Source organism: Phoenix dactylifera, chromosome 12 (assembly GCF_051530095.1).
Source record: "Phoenix dactylifera cultivar Ajwa chromosome 12, Ajwa_hap1_PhDact_Kaust_v1.1, whole genome shotgun sequence".
NCBI classification, from domain to species: Eukaryota; Viridiplantae; Streptophyta; class Magnoliopsida; order Arecales; family Arecaceae; genus Phoenix; species Phoenix dactylifera.
The window spans coordinates 10,519,055-10,538,279 of record NC_143201.1 but is presented as its reverse complement, the minus strand read 5'-3'; the positions used below and the strand labels follow the sequence as shown (position 1 = coordinate 10,538,279).

Genomic DNA, 19,225 nt, shown 5'->3' with positions numbered 1-19,225 from the left:
ACCGAGAGCACAGCCAAGGGACAAATGGCAGCCATCAGCGCGCGGGAGCAAACAAGGAAGATTATCACAAGATTGCGCCCAGCCAAAGCCAGCCGACCGAGACACATGGCGGGCATCCAAGCATCAGCGCCGGGCCAAACAAGGAAAGCATATGCGCATAATCAAAGGAGCCTGCGGGCTCTTCCATAGAGATCCGGCAGGAGACGGCACAGGCGGCCAGGATGCAGCAGGCCGCAAGATGAACGTGCACGGGATGGCCACGCTAGAAATCCGTGGGAGCAAGGGCAAAAGCGGCGCATCCCTAAAAATCAGGAAGAACATCTCGGCAAATCAGGAAGCGCAGCCAAGCCATCCAACCCAGCGCCCAAATCAGGCTTCGCCCGGACAAATGGCGGCATCAGCAAGGGACACGCGCACAGGCCAACCAGACAGCCAATCCCGAGCGCCCAGCAATTGTAGCACATGGCTGCAGGGGGCCAAACTTGGTTAGCCCTTTGGCGGCAGAATTAGAAGATCCTTATCATTTGAATTAAGTCCAAAATAAGCCAAGGCAATCAGCCTATAAGAGGAGCCATTAGGGCCCTTAGTCCGGCATCGATTAGCATTTGAATTTCAGCTTTGAGTCAAGGGTTGTATCCCTTTGTTCTTTCTTTCGGCCGAAAGGCTTGGGCTAAGATGGAGAACATCACTCCCCTTAGATTGTTCTAAGCGTCGCAAGGTTCCTTCCAATCTTGCAAGGAGTCCTTTGTAATTGTTGCTTATTGGAATACAAAAGTCAATTTCGTCCAAACCATTGAGCCCCATCATTGATTCTTCCCACCGCCGGCAGCAACAAAGCTTCTGCACACGGCGTGGTTCCAAGGCAGCAAGAAGGAAGAGAGATACCCACATCAAGACGGTCCCAACGCACGACAACATTCAAACCTTGGCGCGGGGTTTGGGACCGCAAAGCCCCGCGGGCCAACACTAATGATGAGGTCCCATCAAATTCCCACGGCCAAAGGGGCCGATCTGGCATAGGACATGAGACACTTGCAGCCAAAAATGCCCACGCGCAGGCCCTTCCCAGCTTCTGCGCGTGGCCTCCTGCAATAGCACACCGCAGCAGGCCAGCGCACGGTGCCCATCCCAGCGCCCGCGCGCTTGGCCTCGATCAGCAGCAGCAGCAGGGCTCGGCATGCATGGCCACAACCAAGTGTGCGCTGAGCCCGCACATTCCAACCCAACGCTCCACGCCCGTGCGCGCCCGGTGCTCTGCGCCCATGCGCATATGGCGTCCAGTGTCCGAGCGGGCGCAGCATGCCCAGCAGCCATCGGCCGGACATGACCAACGGGCCGCATGCATGCGCGACCCACAGACAGCGCCGCAGGGCCTTCGTGCAGTGCCAAGCACAGCAACCGCGCTGAAGGCCAGGTTGCCCATGCGCAGGAGTTCTTCATGCCCAGCAGCCAGGACCAGAGACCTAGGAGCCCAGGACCCGCGTCCAGAGCTCCCGAGTCCCGCATCCAGGCACCTGTCAGCCAGCCCGTGCGCATGGCCTTGCCCAACGCCCTCGCGTCCAACAGCTCCGCGCGCGCAGCAGCACCGAGCGCGCACCAGCAGGCCGCAGCATTCAGCTCTGCCCGTCAGGCAGCGAGGACGCACCCAGCATTCAGCCCGCGCACGCCCATAGCACCAGCAAACACGCGCCCATCCTCACCTGCGCCCAGGTGCCCACGCGCGAGCAGCCGAGCGCCTGTCCACCAACGCGTCGAAACCGCTAGAGCGCCCGGCCACTGCCCGCCCGCATGCGCCCGAGAGCATCCACCAGCCAGCGTGCTGCCAATGCAGGCCAGCATACAGCTTGTCCAGACCGGCGCGGGCTCGTGCGTGCACAACGCACACCCGCGTGCGCCCCGCGCGAACCCAACGCAGCCACCACCAGATAGCAACCATCCATGGACACCCACATAAAGCCAGCCCGGATGTGAGTCCGGGCCAGCCGGGATCCGCGTCCTGGACAACCAGGATGCGCGTCCCAAATTCAGCGCTGCAACATAAAGCCAGCCCGGATGCGAGTCCGGGCCAGCCGGGATCCGCGTCCCAGCCACACGGGTCGCGTGTCTCGGATCCGCACCAGCCAAGGAAGAGAGGACCTACCGCTTGGGAAGATTTCTTCCTTCCTTGGATCCTCTATGCAGTCTATTTAAAGGCCCTTAAGGCCACAGGAGAAGGGGATTTTTGTTTTTTTGAGCCATCTGTGAGAGCTTGAGAGCTTTGTATCCTCTTGTTGAGAGGTTGGGCGGCATTCATGCCGAGGCACTGGTGCCAATTTGGGTCTTAGATCTATGTTCTAGGACAGGGAATGTGAGGGATAAATCAATCCATCTCATTAGATTAGGCTAGGAAGGGATCCTTCCGATCCTTTGCTCGAATTTATCTTTGCTTTATGTTTCTTGTTTTGTTCTTGTAATTGATCTTTCCACTTGAGATTGAATCCAAAAGTTCCTTTGATCTTCATTGGTGAAATCCTTGGAAGGCATATTGTTCATCTTTTTGGTGTGAGCATCGCATCCCCCCAGGCGTTACCTATATTCGGCCAAGGAAGAAGTTCTAGCAAGGCAAAAAGCCTGCGATCAGCGGATTAGTTTGGTGGGGAGCCGTCGGCCGAGCGGAGGACCCCATCAACTGGTGCTTTCATTGAGAGTGTCTAACCCTCGTTGAGACAAGTCTTCTTCAAGGAGGTAACGTTCGGAACACAGAAAATTTCAGATCTGACGTCTACAGTTGGTTGGAAAATTTCTGCAACATATACTTGCTGATTACACCAGATTTTCTGCAACGATTTGATTATATTGTGGCAGTATTTTGATTTTCCGCCATCTATAGAAAACTCCTGTTTATTTGTGTTGAATGTTAAAGGGATTAGACAGCAACTTAGGCAGGGAATAGTTGCTGATTTTGGGAGTTGTTGCAGACAGAATTTTCTGCGTTGGGTGTAAGTTGGTTAACCAACGTTGAGCAGGGATGACTATGTGAAAAAAATAAGAGAGAGGGAGTACAGAAGATCTCATGGTGAGAGCCCTTGGTCATATGCCTTGTGGCGAGGCCCGGCAAGGCATGACAGTGAGAGTGATTCAGGAGATGAGTGGAGAAAAAGGCTAAGAAAGAAAAGGATAGAGGAAAGAAGAAGACTAAAGAGCAGGGATTGGAGGTGGAGAGATAAGAGATCCTGTGACACCGAATCGGATGAAGAACCAATCCATGCTCAGAAGCCTTATGGCCGAGGAGACTACATGGATGAAAAATGGAAGAGGCCAATTGCAAATGGCTATGGTAAGGATGCCATCAAGGGTCCACGGCTTCAAGAGAAGGAGCCAAGAAATCTCAGCAATGACTCCTTCAAATGCAGCAGCAGGGACTCTAAATCCTTGCAACAGAAGACGACTTCAACGGGTAAAGAAGTGGCTGAAAGCAGCAACAAAGAACAACCCAAAGAAGTCAGGAAATTACCTCAGGAGAAGCTGCAAGGGTACATAAAGAATGGTCTCTGTTTTCAATGCGGCAACAAGTGGAAGGGAAGCCATTGTTGCAAACCTGATCAAGATGCTGCAATTTCTGATGGCAGCCACAAAGAGACCAAGCTACATATAGCCAAGCCGGGAGATGCACACAGCGAAGGAGTCGCTGGCCCAACATCAGCAGCAACCCAGCCACCAAGTGATGCCATAGCAGCCCCCAAGGAGGAGGCAACCAGGCACACCAAGGTTGCTGACCTGCCGGCTGTGACAGCAGAAAATTCTGCAATGGCAAAACCAGAAGAAAACCAGCAAATTGACGGCAACTGCCAAGATCCCAATTCCGGGAGATACAAACCCATGTCCAGCACTCCCAAGGCCGGCATCCAGCAACCCTGCACCAACCCAGCAGCCAAATCCTTCACCTGGAACTCTGCCAACCACAGAAGCTTGGACCTATGGCCTGGTTGCACCAGGCCAGCGCCCGGGCCACACGGCATCTGCATCCAGGAGCCCTACAGACCAGGCTGCAGCACCAAACTTCTACAAAGAAACTACAGCAACAGCCAATGGAATTATGCACCAACGTTGGGCAGAAGGGATGATTAATTGGAGGTTTGTTCTAGTACCCATTATTCCTACTTTCCACCATAAAATGTTTGGGTACCTCCACAATCGCAAGGATGACCACGATGGCATGGCACATGGATACTCCAACCTCATCCTTGAGGGCAAGGATGTTCTTCAAGGGATGGGGAATGATGAGGTCCCATCAAATTTCCACGGCCAAAGGGGCCGATCTGGCATAGGACATGAGACACTTGCAGCCAAAAATGCCCACGCACAGGCCCTTCCCAGCTTCTGCGCGTGGACCCCTGCAGTAGCACACCGCAGCAGGCCAGCGCACGGTGCCCATCCCAGCACCCGCGCGCTTGGCCCCGATCAGCAGCAGCAGCAGCAGAGCTCGGCATGCATGGCCACAACCAAGTGTGCGCTGAGCCCGCACATTCTAGCCCAACACTCCACGCCCGTGCGCGCCCGGTCCTCCGCGCCCATGCGCATATGGCGTCCAGTGTCCGAGCGGGCGCAGCTTGCCCAGCAGCCATCGGCCGGACATGACCAACGGGCCACATGCATGCGCGACCCACAGACAGCGCCGCAGGGCCTTCGTGCAGTGCCAAGCACAGCGACTGCGCCGAAGGCCAGACCGCCCATGCGCAGTAGTTCTTCATGCCCAGCAGCCAGGACCCAAGACCTGGGAGCCCAGGACCCGCGTCCAGAGCTCCCGAGTCCCGCGTCCCGGCACCTATCAGCCAGCCCGTGCGCAGGGCCTTGCCCAACGCCCTCGAGCGCGTCCAACAGCTCCGTGCGCGCAGCAGCACCGCACGCGCACCAGCAGGCCGCGCGCAGGCCCGCAGCATTCAGCTTTGCCCGTCATGCAGCGAGCGCACACCCAGCATTCAGCCCGCGCACACCCATAGCACCAGCAAACGCGCGCCCAGCATTCAGCCCGCACGCGCCCATCCTCGCCTGCGCCTAGGTGCCCACGCGCGAGCAGCCGAGCGCCTGTCCACCAACGCGCCGAAACCGCCAGAGCGCCCGGCCACCTGCCCGGCCGCGTGCGCCCGAGAGCATCCACCAGCCAGCGTGCTGCCAATGCAGGCCAGCATACAGCTTGTCCAGACCGGCGCGGGCCCGTGCGTGCCTAGCGCACACCCGCGTGCGCCCCGCGCGAACCCAATGCAGCCACCACCAGATAGCACCCATCCATGGACACCCACATAAAGCCAGCCAGGATCCGCATCCTAGCCAACCAGGACGCGCATCCCGAATTCAGCGCTGCAACATAAAGCCAGCCCGGATGCGAGTCCGGGCCAACCGGGATCCGCATCCCAGCCACACGGGTCGCGTGTCCCGAATCCGCACCAGCCAAGGAAGAGAGGACCTACCGCTTGGGTAGATTTCTTCCTTCCTTGGATCCTCTATGCAGTCTATTTAAAGGCCCTTAAGGCCGCAGGAGAAGGGGATTTTTGTTTTTTTGAGCCATTTGTGAGAGCTTGAGAGCTTTGTATCCTCTTGTTGAGAGGTTGGGCGGCATGCATGCCGAGGCACTTGTGCCAATTTGGGTCTTAGATCTGTGTTCTAGGACAGGGAATGTGAGGGATAAATCAATCTGTCTCATTAGATTAGGCTAGGAAGGGATCCTTCCAATCCTTTGCTCGAATTTATCTTTGCTTTATGTTTCTTGTTTTGTTCTTGTAATTGATCTTTCCACTTGAGATTGAATCCAAAAGTTCCTTTGATCTTCATTGGTGAAATCCTTGGAAGGCATATTGTTCATCTTTTTGGTGTGAGCATCGCATCCCCCCCAAGCGTTACCTATATTCGGCCAAGGAAGAAGTTCTAGCAAGGCAAAAAGCCTGCGATCAGCGGATTAGTTTGGTGAGGAGCCGTCGGCCGAGCGGAGGACCCCATCAATTGGTGGAATCGAACTCATCTGGGGTCGACCTCTGCTACAGTGGGGTCGGCCTTCTCAAGAACCACAGAACCTTGTATTTTCAGCTGTTTTCACTAGGGTCGACTCAACCTTTCTTGGGGTCGACCCATGCTACAGTGGGGTCAACTCAAGCTCCATTGGGGTCGACCCTCTCAGGGATTCCAGAGACATGGTTTTGAGCACATATTCTTGGGGTCGGCTCATGTTCAGTTGGGGTCGGCTCCATTGGGGTCGGCTCAAGTGTTCCTGGGGTCGGCTCCATCTGGGGTCGGCTCAAGAAAACTTGGGGTCGGCCCTCTCAGTAAATTGCAGAGAGTTGTTTTCTTGATGCTTCAAACTGGGGTCGGCTCAAGGTTCTTTGGGGTCGGCTCCTCTCCTGGAGCGGCTCAAAGATATATGGGGTCGGCTCCACTCATTGTTCATCTGTGCCAGGGGTGTGCCAGGGTCGACTCTACTTCCTCTGGGGTCGCCTCAATTCACACTTTCCTGCATCTTAAGGTTAGACTAATTCATATAATCAATAAGACATATTTCAAGTAATTTTGAGTGTATACCCTTAATAATGAAAATTACTATTTTACCCTTAAAAGTATATTTCACTTGAAACTTTGCTGAATTAGATTTAAAGACTCTTTTTCATATTCTTATCTCGTTGTTAATCATTGGGAGTCGTCTTGATCTCATTCTTTCAACGTATCAAAGAATGTGGTGTTAATTAGTGGTGTATCAAGTTAAGTCATACTATTAATTTAATATTCCCTCAATTGTTGTGTTAATCATCGAAATAACACTATCATCCTCAAAAATAATACTATACATCGGGACTCCTGAACTTCTATAACTCTTTACTTCTAAAATCTCTCCTTAAGGACTTGAAAAGCAATAAAGTTCTTTCGTTAGACCAAATTTTAACTCTTAATTGTGTTTGGCGCTCCAATATGCGGTGTTGAAGAGAAGTATCCAAATAACATGTCTTATTTTTTCAATAATCCATATTTGTAGCAATGAATCCATATTTGTAGCAATGAAATAATATTGTTCCTTCCCGATATGATATATGATCAATTACAAATATCTATGATCTGTCTTCTCTATAAAGGACCCGAAATACCTTGCTTACGTATCATTGGAAAGTGCATTAACATAAATACGGCAGTAAGAAGAGGCAATACAAAAGTGTGTAAACTATAAAAACGAGTCAAAGTGGATTGGCCCACACTAGCACTTCCACGTAATAACTCTACCAAAGGCGATCCTATTACAGGAATAGCTTCAGGTACACCTGTCACGATTTTTACTGCCCAATAACCAATTTGGTCCCGAGGTAAGGAATAACCAGTTACACCAAAAGATGCAGTCAATACACCTAAAACCACACCTGTAACCCAAGTTAATTCGCGGGGTTTTTTAAATCCACCTGTGAGATATACACGAAATACGTGCAGGATCATCATTAGAACCATCATACTTGCTGACCATCGATGAACTGATCGAATTAACCAACCAAAATTGGCCTCAGTCATTATGTATTGAACAGAGGAAAAAGCTTCTGTAACGGTTGGACGATAGTAAAAAGTCATAGCAAAACCTGTAGCTACTTGTACTAAAAAACAAGTAAGTGTGATCCCCCCTAAACAATAAAATATGTTGACATGAGGAGGAACATATTTACTAGTTATATCATCTGCAATCGCCTGAATCTCGAGACGTTCCTCAAACCAATCATATACCTTATTGAGATAGGTAATCCAAAAGAATTCCCCCTCTGAGAACCGTATATGAGAATTTCATCTCGTACGGCTCAAGCAGAAACACACAAATACTGATTTCAACGGATATGTAATAGAAAGTTCAAAACTTCTTAGCCACTTGATTCGATTTGCCCCAAAGATAGGAAGTAACAAAAATCCGGAATCTCTTCTTTGTGATGATAATGCCAAAAATATCAAGTTGGCTCATCCGTCTTTCTTTATGTTGATCGGTACAGGCCTCTTGAATCTTCTCTTTCCTATTTTTTTATTTGTTATTTGATTTGTTATTTTTTTGTGCGTAATGCAGATTAACAATAGTTTTGCTATTGATAGGAATTCCCTTGTTGAGACCCTATGAATCAATTGAAACCTCAGATTCATACTAGAACCACGATGATTTAATCAAGCAAAGCTCAAAGGTTCTCTGAGTAAGAACCGTTTGATGATCACTTATTCAATGAATGGATGTAATGACTCAACAAAATCTAGAGAAACATTTGTCCTTTGTTCAAACTGAAAGAAGAAAAATCGTTTGATTTAGGAAATACCTATTTGAATTTTTTTTGAGTCCGGTTGCGAAGTCTGAATAGTAAATAGTAGGTATGAATCATAGTTCAAATATTTCTTTTCTTGATCTATTCTATATATTCCGTGCTCCAGATACTAGAATAAATATCCGACGAGTTAGAATCATCTTGATAGAGATGACAGGCCCATTTTCTGTATTATCAATAGGATCAATTATAACAAGTCACACACTCATATTCCGGAAATACCGAAACAAATAAATCTCACGGTCGAACTACCAGAATGGTCTAGAAATCCGAGTCTTTCTTAAGTAAAGTAATTTTTTTGATTGAAAAACTGGGACTTTCTAGTTCTTATGAACCTAACTCATTGAAATTCCATCCAGTAAAACGGAAGAATTATAAATTTCCAAAATAATAGATAGGAATATCGCAAATAGAGCCATTGCGACCCCCATAAGTGGTGTAGTCCCCCAGCCCGGTGCTACTTTACCATATTCCGAATTCAATGGTTTCAATAAATTCCCTACAGTAGTTCGTCTTGGCCCAGATCTAGAACTACCCTCAACGGTTTGTGTAGCCATAAAATACTATTCCTTGGTTGAGATCTGTTGACTTTGTATACCATTCCGTTGTAGTTGTAAATAAACGATCTTATCGTAGATCCATTGTGATCTTGAAATTATCTAAAAATGGAAACAGCAACCCTAGTCGCCATCTCCATATCTGGTTTACTTGTAAGCTTTACTGGGTACGCCTTATATACCGCTTTTGGGCAACCCTCTCAACAACTAAGAGATCCATTCGAAGAACACGGGGACTAGTTGAAGTAATGAGTCTCCCATATTGGGAGGCTCATTACTTCAATTTAGATAATGAAAAATTATTTCATTTTTTAGTTTTAGTCGGAACCTTAGGCGGTTCTCGAAAAAAGATAGCGAAAAAAATTATCCCTAAAGTCGAGACTAAAAGGAATGTATAAACCAATGCTTCCATAGATTCGATCGTGGTTTACAATTATAGCTTCCACACCTATTCATTTGGGATCATTTACCATATAAAGAAAAGTAAAGAGTCAAAGAATAAATGGTGATTCAAATCAAGATTTCTCCGGTACCTTATGTCAAATCAAAAAAATAGAGGCGAAAGATACCAGAGCAATGTTGTATCAGACTACTTGTCTCCTTGTAGTTGGATCCCCAAGTTTTTGAAATGTTCCAAATTCCACTTGAGCATCCAAATCTGGATCAATACCAGCAAAAACATCTCTGAACAAGGTTCTAGCACCATGCCAAATGTGTCCAAAAAAGAAGAGCAAAGCAAACGTAGCATGCCCAAAAGTGAACCAACCCCTTGGACTGCTACGAAAAACACCATCGGATTTCAAAGTAGCCCGATCTAATTCAAAAATTTCACCTAATTGGGCACGTCTAGCGTATTTTTTTACAGTAGCAGGATCACCATAACTAACTCCATTGAGTTCGCCACCATAGAACTCGACAGTTACACCTACTTGTTCAACACTATATTTTGATTCTGCCCTTCTAAAAGGAACATCGGCTCTCACAATTCCGTCTCCATCTACTAAAACTACCGGAAATATTTCAAAAAAAGTAGGCATACGACGTACAAAAAGCTCGCGCCCTTCTTTATCTCTAAAGACGGGGTGTCCTAACCATCCAACAGCTATTCCATCCCCGTTGTCCATTGAGCCTGCTCTGAATAATCCCCCTTTTGCCGGATTATTACCAATGTAATCATAAAAAGCTAATTTTTCGGGAATTTTAGACCAAGCTTCCGATAAACTCAGATTTTCGGCTAGTCCGGCGCTAACTCTTCGATATATTTCTTGCTGAAAGTATCCCTGATCCCACTGATAACGAGTGGGACCAAATAATTCGATTGGGGTAGTTGCTGAACCATACCACATAGTTCCAGCAACAACGAAAGCTGCAAAAAAAACAGCAGCGATACTACTAGAAAGTACAGTTTCAATATTTCCCATACGTAATCCTTTGTATAGACGTTGAGGCGGACGGACACTAAGATGGAATAGACCTGCTAATATGCCCAATGTACCCGCTGCAATATGATGAGAGGCTATTCCTCCCGGAACAAAAGGATCAAAACCTTCCGCGCCCCACGCTGGATTTACAGATTGTACTTTTCCAGTTAGTCCATAAGGATCGGACACCCATATTCCAGGACCATACAAACCTGTTACATGAAATGCGCCAAAGCCAAAGCAAGCCACCCCTGAGAGAAATAAATGAATTCCAAAGATCTTGGGCAAATCCAAAGAAGGTTTTCCCGTACGCTCATCACAGAATATTTCTAGATCCCAATACACCCAATGCCAGATAGCTGCCAAGAAGCACAAGCCAGAAAACACAATATGTGCCCCTGCGACACCTTCATAACTCCAAATACCCGGATTCGTTATAATTCCTCCTGAAATACTCCAACCACCCCACGAATTGGTTATTCCTAAACGAGTCATGAAGGGTATAACGAACATACCTTGTCTCCACATTGGATCAAGAACAGGGTCAGAGGGATCAAAAACCGCTAATTCGTATAGAGCCATCGAACCGGCCCAACCAGAAACTAGAGCTGTATGCATTATATGGACAGAAAGCAATCGACCGGGATCATTCAATACGACAATATGAACACGATACCAAGGCAAACCCATGGAAATACCCCTTTATCAAAGATAAATAGACACTATGTCACCTTATTTTATCGCATTGGAAAGGACTATACTATGTACCTAAGTACCTAACCTTTTCAGTGGATTCTGTATGAGAAAGAGTTAATATTTATTCTGTTCCATTGAAAATAACGGAACAATTCTGTTCATAAGAACAAAGAGAAGCAGATCTATTCTATACCCGATAAGTACCAATACGCAATGGGAGAATTGGTCCCATTTTGTGGGAACGAATGCATAGATACTTGTTTATCATTCGAACGATCGATTGCTCCGTTCGTTAAAATTTTTCTTTATTCATTCTATCTTACTCTATAAACCTTCCAATCAATCTATCTAGAAAATAGAATAAACAGAAAAAAGGATGAAGACAATAAACCCATTGTTACGTTTCCATATTAAAGTGAAGTATAGTACTTAATTTTTTTTCTTTAATTTAATGCCCATTGGTGTTCCAAAAGTACCTTTTCGGAGTCCTGGAGAGGAAGATGCAGTTTGGGTTGACGTATAGTGCGACTTGTTAGACATATTGGGTCATATGGGATTTACCCGTTCTCTCCCCCGATCGAGATATCCTCTGTTTCGCCCAAGAAATATTGTATTGAGATTGAGTGAACCATCAATCATTTGGAGCGTGAAGTACAATTAGATCAATTTATATTGGGGATCAATATTATCAATTAGAAGAATTTATGGTTGACTTGGACTGATAAAATAAAGTCTCCAGGCTCCGTTCAGAAAATACCAATATTTCTTGGGCGAAACAGAGGATATCTCGCTAAAATGGGATGAATCTTCCTGGCCATACTTTTCGACGACTTTCCGTTTTCCTTCCTTTCCGACGGGTTTTTCGTATTAGGCCAGGAAACCGAAAAATCCGTAGCCCAGGTGATTCACTGCCTCCCTCTCGCTAAAATGGGATGAATCTTCTCATGCAGCTTTTTGATTATTCAGGGCGCAGCGAAGCCAATTTCCAGAGTACCCATACATGATCCAGTAGGAATTGAACCTACGAATTTGCCAATTATGAGTTGGGCGCTTTAACCATTCAGCCATGGGCGAGTGAACTAGGTCTTTTTTCCTTTTGAATAACAGTCAAGAAGATCTTATGAGAATTTCATTTTTTCGAATAGAAGAAGTCAAACATATATTGTACCGGCCAGTCAGCGGTTTAGTCAACGAAAAGCAAATACAATACAAGTACGAAAGGAGCTAACCAACCAAGCTCGGAAATAGGGAAAGACTATCTTTCCATTAGGGAGTGGAAAGTAAAAATTATTATACTTTCTTCTCGGGACCCAAGTTTGATATTATACATAGGTAAAGTCGTGTGCACGTGGTCTCCGGCAATAGAGAGTAGGTTCTTAACCGGTGGATTCTTGTGATGAAGGGTGGTGGTGAAGCTATTTAAGGTTTCAAATGTCAATCCTCATTTTTCTCCTTAGCAGTCTTGCTTAGGATACTAAGCGTGGTCTTGTTTGTGGCCTCAGCTTGATTGACCGGACAAAGAAAGCGGGTTGCGGGCGGATAAAAGCAACATTTTGTCGCTTACCAATCACCCAACCAATCCCATCATTGATTGAATAGTAATCTAGGGACATCATGTACCCATTTTTGCACTCACTGTATTTTCCTTCTTCACAACTCTTCTATGATTGTTCCATCAGTTTTTTATCACTCCACGCACATTTTTGATATGGGTGATACCAAGGTATGCCGTACCAGTACCGTACTGGTTGCCTAGCAGATCGGTGCAGACTATTTTGGACCGGTACCAAACCAGCCAACAGCGCGCAGCGCGAGCGGGGCGCTGCCACAATGCCACAACAGGCCATGGCATCCTGCTACGGCATTAAATGCCACTCTGTGGCATTAAATGCCCCAGGACTCGGTACCGATTCACACTGGCCGAACCGGACAGAACCGATCCGGTTCCATCCGGTTCGCTCTTGTATCGGCCGGTTCAGGCCGGTGCAGCCCCATACCGCTCGGTTCCGGCTCCAATGGGGCAACTGTTTTTCACTGTGGAATTGGACCAGCAGAGACCAGATCGGTCTGGTATGATATGAACCGGTCGGTACGGGCCGGTTCAGCATACCATGGATAATACAGATTCATACTTCATATTGTTTTAAAAAATTTAGATTGCTGCCACTTCTGGGCAATTGAACAGAAAAAAATAGAAGGCATGACATTGCATGTCACCCAAGAAACAGTGTCTTGCTTATCTTGGACAAAAGATATTAGCACTGGACATAGGTTTTTCTTATCAAATGAGACACTAGAGTATAAGTGATGGCATTTTAATACTTGACTATTTTAAAAACTGGGCAAAATGATCCTCACGTGTCAAGTGTCAGACACCTCTAACTTGTTTCTCACAGTCTAATAGGAGATGAGTGTATATCCTATCTAAGCAGAGGTGCAGCTAACAAGTCAACTTAGTTAAGCATACAGCATATTTTAGCATGCATATATGTACATGATTGGATTGTACAAGTGCCCTAGTTTCAATATTCTGGAAGTTGAAGTGGCAACAACTATGGGCAATTTGGCACTTCCCACGTGTCAAGGTAACACCATCTAATTATGATTGAGATTGCTTAAGATGGGCCAAAAATGACCCTCATAGAAAAGTTTTAGTGCCAAGCAAGCCAATGTTTGGGAAAAGCCTAAAGAGCCAAGCCCAACTCTTTCAATTAACCAAGAGGAGCTTGAATAAACAGTCACTTTTAGCACACCTCTTGGAGTGGACCTTTATGCGATGCAGGAGCACTTCCTTGCTAGTATCAAGAAACATTGTTGCAACAATATAATTTTGCTTTCTTTTCGACATGAGAAAATGCTTGGTTTTCTTTCTTTTTCTTTTTCTATAACAAATTATCTTTCCTTTCTTTCTTTCATTTTGTCGACAACCAAACAAAGCCTTACATAATATGTGATAGTAGTATATGCATTTATATAACAAAATTGCGCTTTAGGTTTTGATCAAATTGATCGCTACAAGGTTAGAGTTACAATTCTACTTCTCTCTTCTTGCAGCTCATCCTATATCGTCACCTTTGCCTTAACCACATCCTGACTGCCACTACCATTACAGAAGTTGCTGAGTGGAACAAAAGGTCAGTGGAGGTGCAAGCAACTTGATCACAGATCCTAACAATGCTGGAACAAGAGACAGATGGAGCTGGAGCAAGAGGTAAGTATGAAACATTTCACATCTACCACATGAGCACTCCACTCAACTTGAAGTTGATGCTACTGGTGCATACAATCACCACCAAAAAGGGGTTGCAACAAGACCAAGTTTTCTTTGAAGAAGTAGGTCTTCCTCTCACCACTCAACTCTCTTTCCCACCAATGCACCATTCCACCTCATTCCCAATCACCACCAAGCCCACCCCCTCATCATCACCTATCCTATTTCCAATCGCTGCCTAATCAAACTCTATCCCTAACACAGACTCATTGCCAGCTGCCTCTCTCCTCTTTTCTTTCTCTGCCAAACTAAAACTTATATTTAACCATTGCTCTGTTCTCCTTTCTCTACTTTAAATTTAACCTAACCCTATCTTAAGTAAAAGAAGAGTTGGGCAGAGAAATATTGGGGTCAAGTAATTGTCAGGACAGGCTTTGGCCAAGTTATATCCGACCTAACAAGTACTAAGCTTAAGATAAGCCACCTATCACCCTCTCCTAACCCATTTATGGACCTCAGCAAATCTGGGTAGGGTTTATCAATAGCAGACCCAAATCCAAAATATCTCATGAGTCTCCATTTAGATGCACATTTGACTGATAAACCCTCAGGTCCAAGGTTGTGTTTGGCTTGGATCTAGGCTGGATCCAGATTTTTGGGTCTAAATGACAGCATTAATCATTTGTTTCACTTTATACAATTACTGGCAGTTCTTCCTTCATTCAACTTTTTTTCTTCTCTCCCACATAGCTACTAGAAACCAGCAAGAAAGTAGTGCAAGCTCCCATTTATGGTTACAGCAAACATATAAATGGCCAAAAGATTGCCACAGCAATTAATTAATCAGCCTGACATCCAAAATTCTAATCATATTACCTTTGCGTTTGATAGAATCATCTGAGTTTAATATGATATGAAATAATATAACACTTTGTAAATGCAGAGAGATTGACCATATAACAGCCTTAATATTAAAAATATTTGGTTATTAAGCTACAGTCAAGGGAAGGTCATAATTCTTGGCCCCAAATCAAAACAAAAATTATGTATTTTCAGGCTTTAGCATTCGAGATAGGGATTTCTGCCTTGGCTTAGGGTCCTTGACCTCTCACCTGGCCTTAGCCTCCAAAGAGGTCCTTATTATAGTACCTTCAGAGACTAATGCGAATATTTGAGCACAAAACATCATCACAACATTAAACAAGAATTTTTGTTATAGAAAATACATAATGCTCTACGCATCAAGTCAGAATGGCCATGTAACCTAGAAAATGTAAGGAAATGCCCAAATTTGATAACTTTCCAAGGTCCACTCTAATTGATGAAGAAAACATTTAAATATGCTAAGCAATGACATACAACTATAGTCTTGAGCCATTTCACAATTATATCACACAATGCCCCAACATGGCATGTAATAAAAAATAGTTTTTGGATTCTTTTATATTTTTCTCCATTTTCTCTATTTTTATTTATCTTTTGATTGAAACTGTTGACACATGGAAAAAATATCAAAACAATCAAAACTCCACATGCCCAACCAAAACCAAAATTGAGATTTCAAACCTTGGCTACAACCTAATCTCAGCAATCCTAAAAAATAAATTTCTAATCACTAGGAAACAAAATACATTCCCACATCCTATTCAAGTGGAAACAAAGTTTCAGGTCAACTAAGATTTTGTCATGATATAATGCATATTAACACCAGCACACTGGTCAAGATGGCCTGTTTCATCTTGGTTTCTATATATTACAAAGTCTAAACAATTGTCAGCTCAATTAACTCTTCTAAGTCAGCATACATAACATAAACAAAAAGCTTGGATTCCTTATATGCTGCATTGGTTTTAAAAAGAAATTCTAACACATAGTTTTGGGATTAACTAAAAATGTTCTGCTAAGTTATAGTTTCTCCTACACAGGAAAAAGTAATCTTCATTTCTTTTACAAGTTCTATTATCACTTAAATGCCTTCATTAAGGAACAGATGTTTTCATCTTTGAATTACAAATGCTAGAGTATTAAAGGAATGCATCATAATTATATAATCAGGAATAAATCAAGGAAAACAGAAGCATACAGAAACAACCATAACCACAGCCAACAAATTTTATCTTGTCCATTTAATATTATCAAAAAAATCATTATTTTCTATTCAATCTTCCACACTAAGATTTTATTTTTTTTCCATCTTCCATCTAGGTCACAAGTTCATAACCTTCTTCCATACCTATCAACCAAAATTCAAACGTCTACATGGGCATTCCCCCTAGCCATCTCAATCATTTCTTATCATTTTATACATGGTTGGAGCCAAGGTCGGCGGAACCAGTACCCGGCGGCACGAGTCAGTATGGGCCGTGCCGGGCCTATACCGACAGAGAAGACAGCATGCAGACTGTGGGAGAGAGGAAAAGAGAGAGAGAAGGAGAAGAGAGGGAGGAAGGGGGAGGGAGGGAGCCCGGCAGAGAGTGGCGGACGCTGGAGGAGGTCGCGGGAGCGAGGCCACAGCCGGACCCCTGTTTTGAACCTGCCCTCTCCCTCCCTTCCTCCCCCGCTCGCTCTCTCTCTCTTTCCTTCTCCTTCTCCGGCTCCGACTCCGGCTCCGGCAATGGGTTTCGTTTCTATTACCAGAACTGTACCAATGAGCCACTGTTATGGCTCGAAACGGTCGGAACCGTCCGGTTCGGAACGGTTCCACCGTTCTTGCTTAGAGCTAATTTACTCATCACTCATAGTTGTGTAGTTTTGTCAAAAATCACTTCAACATTCTCATTTTTGTTATGGTTTTCTTTGAATTTTGTATATATTTTGTGACTTGTAAATTTTTCCGAAAGTGGGTCAGTCCCATGACCATATGTATATGCCAATGCAAACATTATATAAATAATAAAACTAAACATGTCTAAATATTATCAGAATTTACCTTAACATAATCTGCATGTCCTGGGCAATCTACATGAGCATAATGTCGTTTAGCAGTCTCGTACTCCACATGAGCCTGTGAAACCATGTAAAGAATTTCTATAGCACGACAACAAAGATTGAAGTATCTCTGCTAAGGTGCAATATACAACCTACTGCAAGAAAAAAGTAGTAAAACATTAAGAAGTAATAAAATAACCTAACTGTTGCAATGGTAATCCCCCTAGCTTTCTCCTCCGGGGCCTTGTCGATTTCATCAAAAGCAACTGCCTTGGCTTTTCCCTCTTCAGAAAGAACCTGACAGCAATGGAATGCAGTTCTTTTACACAAAACCATGTTCCCAATACTTTACATTGTGACTCAATTTTTACATATCCAAATTCCCCAAGGTAAAAGATATAAAGATCATTGATTTAAAAGAAGAGCTAAGATCAGAGCAAAAGAATTATCAACCCATCATGACTGTTCAACCTTAGTAATTGCCGCCGTGAGTGTAGTTTTCCCGTGATCAACATGCCCAATGGTACCAACATTTACATGAGGCTTCCTGAGGAAACAAACAACTCATGATACGAAAACAGTTACATTTTCAACTGACGACACTAAGTTAGGTTTGACCATGCACTACTGAAAACCATTTGCCACTGAAATACGGATGAATTGCCACAACAAATGGGAGGACTCAAATAACTCAATAGCACTCGAAATTGAGTGAAAGGAAAAAAGGAAAAGTAAACAGCATAAATATTAAATAAAAAATACCAAACTTTTTAAGCAGGAGAAACAACAACAACAACAACAAGAACAACAAAAACAACAGAACTACAACTTCAAAAAGCAGGTAAAAAAAGTTGAAACTTTCATCTAGATCAGATATGTGCACTCTGCAAAATCCCAACATTAAAGATCCATTGCGTTCAGACTTACGTGCGAGTGAAGGTGGCCATCGACCTCCACCAAAATCCCGACTCGACGATGCTCGCCCCATTGCAACACAGCAGCCCTTGCGTCCCCGGAACCGAGAAAGTGCTCGAGATCCCTCCCCGGCAGCTCGAGTAATGGAGAGGGGAACAGGAGGAGGAGGAGAAGGAGAAGCGGAGAAGGCGCCTCGAGCTCGAGTTTCTGAGGATGGCTGTGGCTGCCATGGCGGAAGAGGTGGCGGCGGGGGCGGCCGGGACGCCGAAGACCGCGAGAAGCGGATCGGATATAAAGCCGCGTGGGTTGGGTTTCGCTGAGGTTCCAGCAAGAAGGCCTTGGGCGTGGGAATTAGGGTTTTTGGGCCAACGATGTCTGGACACGTCACGCTATAGTAGGTTTGAGGGTCCTTTTACGGGTGGTTCTATATACACCCCCCCTATTGCTCAGGACACCCCCCAAAAATTAAAAAAAAATTAAATACTCTCTACACCCCCCCATTTGCTAAGGACACCCCTAAAAAATTAAAAATTCCTAAATTACCCCCCACCCTCCCCACCCCCTCACCTAAATTGCTCTCTACACCCCCCAAACCCCCCCCCCACCCCGCTCTTCCCCTCCAAAACACCTCGCCAACGCCCAAAACCCCCCCGTTCCCCCTTCTCCCTCTCGTCGCCGGCATTCTCCCGATCTCCGACCACCTCGCCGGCTTCTCCCGAAATTTTTTTTTTCACGGTTCGTGCTCCGTTCGGCACTGGATCGCCGAACAAAAGGCTTCTGTTCGGCTGAACAGTGCCGGACAGAAGCCTTTTGTTCAGCACTATGCAGCCGAACAGATCTGTTCGGTTGAGGGTTGCCGAACAGAAGGCTTCTGTTCGGCACTGTTCAGCCGAACAGAAGCCTTTTGTTCGGCGACCCAGTGCCGAACGGAGCACGAACCGTGAAAAAAAAAAAAAATTTCGAAACAAGGTGGAACACGTACCTTTGCGGCCGATTCTTCGTCCCAAATCACTAGTTGCTTGTCCATGCTTCGAATGGGGCTTAAATCTCCTTCAAAGATCGCCTAAACGATGTAAATGGATCGAGGGGTTTAAGGAGGGTTTGAGGGGGGTTTTTTTTTTTCTTTTCAAAACGAAACGGAGGAGGAGGAAGGGGGGGTGTATGAGAAAATTTCAAGGGCAATATGGTAATTACACT

At 45.4% G+C, this 19,225-nt stretch overlaps 3 protein-coding genes across 12 annotated transcripts in view; all 3 read right to left on the bottom strand.

The window, feature by feature from the left end:
• The window catches only part of LOC103721475 (elongation factor Tu, mitochondrial-like), a 65,899-nt gene extending 47,483 nt beyond the window's left edge, over positions 1-18,416 (bottom strand). For 2 of the 10 annotated variants that reach the window (XM_088708355.1, XM_039129887.3), the window contains exons 1-4: positions 18,041-18,412; positions 17,585-17,660; positions 17,318-17,410; positions 17,115-17,189 (exon numbers count right to left, since the gene is read on the bottom strand). In XM_088708355.1, coding sequence (XP_088564481.1) covers positions 17,115-17,189; positions 17,318-17,410; positions 17,585-17,660; positions 18,041-18,258 — 462 coding nt within the window. In that variant the 5' untranslated portion in view covers positions 18,259-18,412. Of the gene's footprint in view, positions 1-17,114; positions 17,411-17,584; positions 17,661-18,040 lie in introns of all 10 variants that reach the window. The other 8 variants (XM_039129884.3, XM_039129885.3, XM_088708353.2 and 5 more) reach the window with 7 other exon arrangements.
• Positions 7,080-7,801, bottom strand: LOC148700413 (cytochrome b). Its single transcript, XM_088708356.1, is given in 2 exon segments — positions 7,080-7,746; positions 7,748-7,801. Coding segments are annotated over 2 exon segments (699 nt in total). The 5' UTR covers positions 7,787-7,801; the 3' UTR covers positions 7,080-7,086.
• Positions 7,080-10,968, bottom strand: LOC120111852 (photosystem II CP47 reaction center protein). The gene has a single exon (XM_039129889.3). The coding sequence runs from the start codon at positions 10,966-10,968 to the stop codon at positions 9,442-9,444; it is 1,527 nt and encodes a 508-aa protein (XP_038985817.1). The 3' UTR covers positions 7,080-9,441.
• Positions 18,417-19,225: the final 809 nt, after the last annotated feature.

Excerpts from the sequence above, each read along its gene's own strand:
- LOC120111852 (XM_039129889.3), bottom strand. The coding sequence starts at position 10,968 with ATGGGTTTGCCTTGGTATCGTGTTCATATTGTCGTATTGAATGATCCC.